This window comes from Limulus polyphemus, unplaced genomic scaffold (assembly GCF_000517525.1).
Source record: "Limulus polyphemus unplaced genomic scaffold, Limulus_polyphemus-2.1.2 Scaffold77104, whole genome shotgun sequence".
Classification (NCBI taxonomy): domain Eukaryota; kingdom Metazoa; phylum Arthropoda; class Merostomata; order Xiphosura; family Limulidae; genus Limulus; species Limulus polyphemus.
The window spans coordinates 1-9,667 of NW_013742700.1; the positions used below are offsets into that span (position 1 = coordinate 1).

Consider the following 9,667-nt stretch of genomic DNA (forward strand, 5'->3'; position numbering starts at 1 on the left):
TGAAAGGGCGAGCATGTTTGGTGTGACGGGGATTCGAACAGGATTATTTGAGAAGAACATACAGACATACAGCTCACACTAACCTTATCTTTCTATCCAATCAATGTGATATTTTTAGCACCATCTAAGTCATATAGAGTCCTTAATAAAAACTTTAGAAACTCAGTCGTAACTTCCTTTATCCTATGTTGATGCACTTGACAGTCGACGGTTGCGTTAACTCTTGGTAATCTTGCACATTCTCCGTCAGAGGGTGCCACTGAGCCACGGGCTTTCGAGGATTGTCTATCATTTCCAGCCAGTGATCTCGCCCGAGCCCAACACACCCGCTTCCGAGTCCACAACAGCCCATTATCTCACTGATTCCAACCCTAGAAAAAAAAAATGTTATACACTTCTTTAATGTGAGGAAACATCTTTACTGGTCAAGAGATACTTTTTTCAGGAAAGAAAGATGCAGAAGAACAGGTGCGGATATTATTGCACGCGCTTCTCTGCATTTCTATCCTACTGGATTAAAGAAATTAATGTATCTTAAATGTCTATTTTATAATGCCTTATTGTAAATGTCTATTTTATAATGCCTTATTGAAATACGATTTTTACAACAATATTTAATGCCGGTTAAAGATGAGATGATTTCTGTGTGAACTAAAAAAACAAATGTGGGACCATTCCCAGTTTGCCCCTGAAGAAGAAAGGGTTATAGGTTTTTTATTCATTAATTCTTAGACATTACCACAATGACCCATGTTAAGAAGAATAGGTTATAGGTTTTTTATTCGTAACTTCTTAAACATTACCTTTTTTAACAAAATTAACAACAACTTTATTCAGTCCTAGATAAATGCTATGCTTGTAATTATTAGCAGCGAATAACATCGAAATATACGAGTTCAGGCAACATTTGAGTTCAGGCAACATTTGTCCAAGGAAATGTGTCTGGAATGGAATTAGAGGTTTCGACAATAACTTTAAGTAAGGTAGGATTAACATGGGTCATTGTGGTAATGTCTAAGAAGTAAGGTAGGATTAATATGGGTCATTGTGGTAATGTCTAAGAAGTAAGGTAGGATTAATATGGGTCATTGTAGTAATGTCTAAGAAGTAAGGTAGGATTAATATGGGTCATTGTGGTAATGTCTAAGAAGTAAGGTAGGATTAACATGGGTTATTGTGGTAATGTTTAAGAAGTAAGGTAGGATTAACATGGGTCATTGTGGTAATGTCTAAGAAGTAAGGTAGGATTAATATGGGTCATTATGGTAATGTCTAAGTAAGGTAGGATTAACATGGGTCATTGTGGTAGTGTCGAAGAAGTAAGGTAGGATTAACATGAGTCATTGTGGTAATGTTTGAGAAGTAAGGTAGGATTAGCATGGGTCATTGTGGTTAAGTTTGATTATTTTTTGACTAGACGATAGGCCCAAGTTTATAGTATGTTCTAGTAGATAGTATATTTAATTAGTGTTAGGGTTAACGTTTTGTTTTGTTGTTTATATAAGTATTTTGGTATCTATTTTTCTCATTTATAACATGTATTATTCATTTGTGAAGATTCTGTGTAACAACATTCGTCTAACCTGTCATAATCCAAAACTTTCACGAGCAAGTTGACATCTTCAATATTTTCTGCAGGAACATCAAAGACTAAAGCCTCATTATAAACTGGATTTAACGTGTCTTTCTTGACTGACGTTTTTTTCTTTTTCATCCTCTTTCCCTGGCACATCAGGCACACTTTAACGTATGGATCTATAAACAAGCAAATAGAACGTAACGTTTTGAGAAAAGTACACAGATTAGAGATATAACAAGCTATTGTTCTTTATATGCTCAAAATGTAAATAGTTGTCATGGGAACAAATAATAGGCTTATTGAAAGGTACGCTTACAACTGTCATTTCAAACACTTGCCTGGTAGTGTACTTTATAACACTAATAGTTTACATTTCAAAGTTTTATCTTTATTTGGGTTTGACTATGAACGTACTGTTGTAAAGTTGTTCTTTCGTTAGGCGTGATCTTTTAAACTATTTGGTGAAAAATCCTTAAGGTTTCTACAACAAATTACAAGTTTTTACACTGTTGTAAAGTTGTAGGCCTAAGTTTAAAAATGACGTTCAAACGATTGTCTGACTGAATATAAGCGATAACTAACACTGATCCAAATAATTTTCTAAAACTAAATGCTTCACCGAATGATCGACATTCTTTAAACAGAAATAAACTGATTTACTGCTAGCTTATTACAGTTTGGCCCACTCGACTTTATATCTAATGCCTTACTTTGAATTCTAGTTATTCGTTAAGTTACTAGATTCTTGACCTCAAGTTTAGAGCATTGTAGATATTATAGGCCTACTTTATAGACATTTTGATCTTAACGTCATGCGCCCTCTAGGTAACAAGCAAACAAAAACACTGAAAATATAGCTTACAAAGGTCGTTAACTTCTAAAGTACTATGTAACAATATATGTCAACTATTTTGATAAACATACGAAACATAAATCTTCTCTACGTGCTAGTTAAAATTCTGTTATAATAAACAACACAAAAGGTGTTGTTTTACGTGTTAGATAAACTGTCTAAATTTTTATTTATTTATTATTAATGCCCATTTGGGGTAAGTCGTGCTCTCGCGCGTAGAAGGCGTTACATCAGCAAATCGAGCCTTACCTGATGTTCCAGTTATATCCACGGGCTTGAGAGTCTGAGCTTTGACGACAGTGACTGTAAGCCTTCCTGCTGTTGGTAAGTAACACAAGGCCAACATAATTTCTCCCAGATCCTTCATTTCCTAGTTAATTAAATAGGTGTTTATTATAAAAACAGTTAACTGGTTTTACAAAACTGTAACGTATGTGGATACAATATACATCTACAGTTAACAATCACGTGTACATTTCTTCTGACGTAATATAAAGAGAACAAATTAGATCACTTTTCGATGTGTGAATATCAGAATCCTTATTTTAAATATTCTTCTGGTTTGAAAGCTGATTGCTATTGATATTGCTAGGACATCCACGAGTTACGTGACTTGGACACGTGAAACATTCACGAATCACGTGCCTTTACATATGAAACATGAAACATATAAGAAGCACCTGCCTTGGAAACATGAAACATCTAGGAGTAACCTGCCTTGGACACATGAAACATCTATGAATCACGTGTCTTGGAAACATGAAACATCTATGAATCACGTGTCTTGGAAACATGAAACATCTAGGAGTAACCTGCCTTGGAAACATGAAACATCTATGAATCACGTGTCTTGGAAACATGAAACATCTATGAATCACGTGTCTTGGAAACATGAAACATCTAGGAGTAACCTGCCTTGGAAACATGAAACATCTAAGAATCACCTGCCTTGGACATGAAACATCTACGAATCACTTGTCTTTGAAACATGAAACATCTATGAATCACGTGTCTTGGAAACATGAAACATCTACGAATCACTTCCATTGTTTCTCCTGGTGGCTCTCACACAGAACAGTATTGTTTCTCCAGGTGACTCTCACACAGAACTGTATTGTTTCTCCAGAGGACTCTCACACAGAACAGCATTGTTTTTCCAGAGGACTCTCACACAGAACAGTATTGTTTCTCCAGAGGACTCTCATTGAGTGAGAAGATGAAACTATTGTTTCGCCAAAAAAATGTCGCAAAATGAGAACAAAAAAACGTGATGATGATCATGTCGTTACGTCAAAAGATCAAATCTACTGAGAATGTTGACTCGAGATATTAGCGGAGCACTTGAACAATTAATGTCTGCATATTATCCATTTTAAATGACATGTTGAGCTCAAAGTAATGTTTTTCTTATTTTTTCTAGGTTCTGCAGGCTCTTGATCTTCCTCTTAAAGACACCTCGGCTACTTCAGATCCGTATCTGAAAGTTTTCTTATTTCCTGATCGTCAAAAGAAGTTTCAAACAAGGGTAGGTAGAGATTTAGCCATGTTCTAGAAAGCCATATTTACATTAAACAAAAACCATCTCTATGTTCCTAATAATATTCTCTCTATTGTACTCATTAGGTTCACAGGAAGAACCTGAACCCAGTTTTTAACGAAACGTACGTGTTCGTAGTGACCCACGACCAGCTGAAGACCCAGACCTTACAGTTCTCTCTGTACGACTTTAACCGTTTTTCCCGTCATGACTTGATTGGTCAAGTACAAGTTAAGGGTCTGGACGAGATCTGTGACATAACCCACGAAGTGGAGTACACAATGGACATTTTGTGCGTCCCTCAGGTAAGGTATTTCTTGTTTTTATTTCGTGCAATTTACAGATGTTTCATCTTTCCAAGACTATTGTTTCTCCAGAGGACTCTCACACAGAACACTGTTCTGTGTGAGAGTCAACCTGGAGAAACAATACTGTTCTGTGTGAGAGTCCTCTGGAGAAACAATACTGTTCTGTGTGAGAGTCACCTGATGAACAATACTGTTCTGTGTGAGAGTCCTCTGGAGAAACATTACTGTTCTGTGTGAGAGGCACCTTCAGAAACAACACTTCTCTGTACGAGACTCGTCTGGAGAAACAAGACCAGTGAGCTTGATTTAGACACAATATGAGTTAACTCTGGCATTGAGAAATATCCTGGTATAATAATTAAATTATTTTAAAAATAGAAGGACTTTTCTTTTGTCCTTTGGTGCACCAAATTTGGTATCGGATGATTACTATAGAACACAGTACTAAACTTTGTGAGACTATTAACTCGACTTACTCTGACGATAAGACCTTCTACATCTCGGTCGTATTTCAAAGTAAAAAGTAGTTTTCCGCAAGGTGTCCCTAGTGTCTCTCTGCTGTTGGTACATGTCACATCTTCGGTTTGGTAAAGTGCAGGTTGAATTTTTCCCACCGGCGACTTCTCTCGAGTTGGTTTGTGGCAAACTTTGAATTAAAGAAAACAGATATTAATAAATAGGCTTTAAAAGCGATCTCTTCGAAACTCATATAGACGATAAAATAAACTTTCAACGACACGATTACGTACACTGTAATAATACTGTATATTTTAATATATTAATTGGCGTCAATTCGGACAAAGCTAGGAATGTTTAGTGTTTTATTAGACAGATACACTAACGGGGATATTTTAATAACAGTGTTTACTAACATCTATACTAATAGCTCCATCTGCTTATAGTTTCCATGTGTTAGCTTCATTTTATCACACAAGAAAAAGAAAGATTATTAAATTTATCTATTGTTTTATTTCACTCGTAAAGGTCAACAAAATATTAAGTTGAAGTGCCTACCGAATTGTTATTGTTTTGTCATACGTGTTGACACTACTCACTGACTCTTCCTAGGTGGCTACTAAATGCTGACCATCAGTCCAGGTGATAGATAGCATGTGATATTATTTTGGTACAGTAATACCAGTATATCTACTCACCCTATAGGCCACATTGTGACTCTCAAAAAATACGTTGACATTTGGCCAAGCTATGTTTATTTTTCAAACATGGAATATGTTTTTTTTTTGTAAGGGTTGGGACTTGCTAAGCCTAAAACATCACTAAGATACGACTTGATGTTATACGTGTATCTAATGTCTGGTCAGTTTGGCCATAACGGGTTGAATTTAGTTACCATGAACAACTTTAGTTTAAAATTTCTTGTAAAACAGGTCAAGGTTCTAATGTTAGTCTCGTTTTAATGTCTGGAAGTTTGTTGTATGAGATTACCGCTTTTGTTAAAGGGTGTGAAACCTGGCTTCTTTTGTCATAACTATTATAACCTACGTTTATATGTGATAATTCCAGTTCTCCGTTACATGGCCCGGGCAGGTGGTTAGGCGCTCGACTCATAATCTGAGGGTCGTGGGTTCGAATCCCCGTCACACCAAACATGCTCGCCCTTTCAGCCGTGAGGGCGTTATAATGTGACGGTCAATCCCACTATTCGTTGGTAAAAAAAGAGTAGCCCAAGAGTTGGCGGTGGGTGGTGATGACTAGCTGCCTTCCCTCTAGTCTTACTCTGCTAAATTAGAGATGGCTAGCGCAGATAGCCCTCGTGTAACTTTGCGCGAAATTCAAAAACAAACAAACAGAAACAATCTCCGTTACACATATTTTTATTTCCCACCTTTTTGCCCCCTGGTGGCTCAGCGGTAAGTCAGTGGGCTTATAACGCTAAAAATCGGGTTTCGATACCCATGTTAGGCAGAGTACAGATAGCCCATTGTGTAGCTTTGTGCTTTTAACTATAAACAAACAAATCGTTTGTGTGAGAGTTGTTCAGAAAATACGTTTTTAACATTTGAGTGTTGAAAATAGAATATTTCAAGCAACGTGAACAATATGTATTTGATGTAGACATTTTTAAAGCTATTATATGTTTTATTGTCTTCAATCTGTTTGGACAACCATAATATTTTTTTTTCCGTTTCCATAGTAACACCATCTTCATTTTAAAACACCCTCTTTATAAAATAACATCTTATACAGGTTTTATCACAACACCCTCTTTATACAGCAACACCTTATACAGGTTTCATATCTACCGGAAGTGCAGGTGCAAAAGGTGTAGGTGTGTGAGGGTGGTGGTGGCAAAGTTGGAAGTTGTCAGAAATGAATCCGCCCAAGAGGCAGGATGAAAATTTAAAGAGAATCGGAGGAACGTTGGTTGCCGTGTAAAATCTTTATGTTTAGATTTCAAGACGCCATTTGTAATTATCGTAGTTGATGTTTTTATTTTCATTTTATGAACGTTTATCGTTTAGCTAAACGTATTTAACACTTGTTGTTTTGTGTCCCTGGTCTTTATGGTATTTTAATGTTAGGACTGTGTTCCTGGTCTTTGTGGTATCTTATTGTTAGGACTGTGTTCCAGGTCTTTGTGGTACTTTAGTGTTAGAACTGTGTAAAATACCACAAAGACCAGGAAGGAACACAGTCCTAACACAAAATACCACAAAGACCAAGTGTTGGGACTGTGTTCCTGGTCTTTGTGGTATTTTAGTGTTAAGGCTGTGTTCCTGGTCTTTGTGGTAGGTCCAAAATAATTTCTCGATATAAAAGAGAAGTATTCCGAAATGTATTTAAGATAGAGTCTAAAAGATAAGGTAAAGATATCAAGGTAAAAAAAAGTTTATATTTTCACATTAATGTTGCTTCAGCTTTCCCCCTCATTTTAATAAACCTTGCACTAGACCGCATGAAATAGACAGAAAGAGTTCTATATCTAGATGTCACCCTCACAAAAAAGCAATTGAAAGACATATATAAAACAAACCACATCATAGGTAAGTTTACTCCTGAACGATACCATGAATTAAACTAGCCACTACAAGAAGATATTATCTTCTGATGTGGAACTCTGGCATTACAAGTCAGAGACACAACCCTAGCACCAAAACACCACAGAAATCAGGGACACAACCCTAGCACCAAAACACCACACAAATCAGGGACACAACCCTAGCACCAAAACACCACACAAATCAGGGACACAGCCCTGATACCAAAACACCACAGAAATCAGGGACACAACCCTAGCACCAAAACACCACACAAATCAGGGACACAGCCCTGATACCAAAACACCACACAAATCAGGGACACAACCCTAGCACCAAAACACCACACAAATCAATGTGGTGTTAGTTACAAAACAGTTTTCTTGTTGGTGTTTTACTTCTAGTCGGTACAGAAGACAAAAAAATGAACCAATACAGGGAAATTTTTATATAATACTGTGTTTCCCAAAATTGAATATTTTCGGAATATAACAATATCATGAACTCACAAAACTAAAAAAAAAAACTAAAAGAATAAAATAGAATAAACATTTAACTAAAGGCTTCGGATTAGGGAGGACAGCCACATCGTCTCCCTTTTGACATAAATACATCTTGATAGGTTTACGATTTCCCCAATTTGTACTGCGTTTTTACACAATTCAATACTGCTCCTCTTCAAAGTAAGGAGGACACACAATTCAATACTGCTCCTCTTCAAAGTAAGGAGGACACACTTCAATACTGCTCTTTTTTCAAAGTAGGGAGAACACACAATTCAATACTGCTCCTCTTCAAAGTAAGGAGGAAATACAATTCAATACTGCTCCTTTTTCAAAGTAAGGAGAACACACAATTCAATACTGCTCCTTTTCAAAGTAAGGAGGACACACAATTCAATACTGCTCCTCTTCAAAGTAAGGAGGACACTCTATTCAATACTGCTCCTTTTTCAAAGTAAGGAGGACATACAATTCAATACTGCTCCTTTTTCAAAGTAAGGAGAACACACAATTCAATACTGCTCCTTTTTCAAAGTAAGGAGGACACACAATTCAATACTGCTCTATTTGAAAGGAAAAAAAGACCCAGAATTCAGTACTGTTTCTTTTGAAAGTAAGACTTTCATAATACTAGTTCCATACACACACAAAAAGAAAATTGGTGAAAACATGGGGTTAGTTACAAAACATTGGTGAAAACATGGGGTTAGTTACAAAACATTGGTGAAAACATGGGGTTAGTTACAAAACATTAGTGAAAACCTCCTCTTCAAAGTAAGGAAGACACACAATTTAATAGTGCTTTTCAAAGTAAGGAGGACATACAATTCAATACTGCTCCTCTTCAAAGTAAGGAGGACGCACACTTCAATGCTGCTCCTCTTCAAAGTAAGGAGGACACACAATTAACTACTGCTCCTCTTCAAAGTAAGGAGGACACACACTTCAATACTGCTCCTCTTCAAAGTAAGGAGGACATTCAATTCAATACTGGTCCTCTTCAAAGTAAGGAGGACACACAATTTAATAGTGCTTTTCAAAGTAAGGAGGACATACAATTCAATACTGCTCCTCTTCAAAGTAAGGAGGACGCACACTTCAATGCTGCTCATTTTTCAAATTAAGGAGAACCAGTATTGAATTGTGTGTCCTCCTTACTTTGAAGAGGAGAGCATTGAATTGTGTGTCCTCCTTACTTTGAAGAGAAGCACTATTGATGTCTGGGTGTCCTTTACTTTTAAAAGGAACATTACTGAATTCATAGGCTTTCTTACAAAGTTAAACTTGTCACACATTCAAGTCGTTTAAAAAGTTGAAGTTTCTTCATATCTAAGATTTCCCTGTTTCTTACATCTTGTTTGTTGTTAAGGCCTTTTTCAAGGTAAAGGACAATAAACCTTAACGCTTTACGTTGTCTAAACATATATTTGTTCTCGACGTGGACGAGACTGTGTGGGATCAACCAGGTGTTGTTTAGAGGGACGTATAAAAGAGCACCTGAAGCCGAACATATAGTTTAGAAGTCCTGTTCATCTCCAGTACCGTCACATTTTTGGTCTAGGTGTCTGTTGATGTTTGAAGAATTGCCAGCATTAGTTCCAACAACGAACAAGGTGTTAAAACAGGACTTCTAAACTATATGTAGTTCCAACAACGATCAAGGTGTGAGAACAGAACTTCTAAACTATATGTAGTTCCAACAACGAACAAGGTGTGAGAACGGAACTTCTAAACTATATGTAGTTCCAACAACGAACAGGGTGTTAGAACAGAACTTCTAAACTATATGTAGTTCCAACAACAAACAAGGTGTTAGAACAGAACTTCTAAACTATATGTAGTTCCAACAACGAACAAGGTGTTAGAACAGAACTACTATACTATATGT

The 9,667-nt window shown here is 36.6% G+C and overlaps 1 protein-coding gene across 1 annotated transcript; it reads right to left on the minus strand.

Annotated features, from left to right (window-relative positions):
• Positions 1 to 6: 6 nt before the first annotated feature.
• Positions 7 to 9,054, minus strand: LOC106477703 (synaptotagmin-6-like; the record flags this gene model as incomplete). Its single annotated transcript, XM_022381190.1, has 6 exons — positions 7 to 371; positions 1,584 to 1,755; positions 2,682 to 2,802; positions 4,402 to 4,555; positions 4,662 to 4,923; positions 9,015 to 9,054. Coding segments are annotated over 6 exons (942 nt in total), but the record flags the coding sequence as incomplete, so codon positions are not given.
• Positions 9,055 to 9,667: the final 613 nt, after the last annotated feature.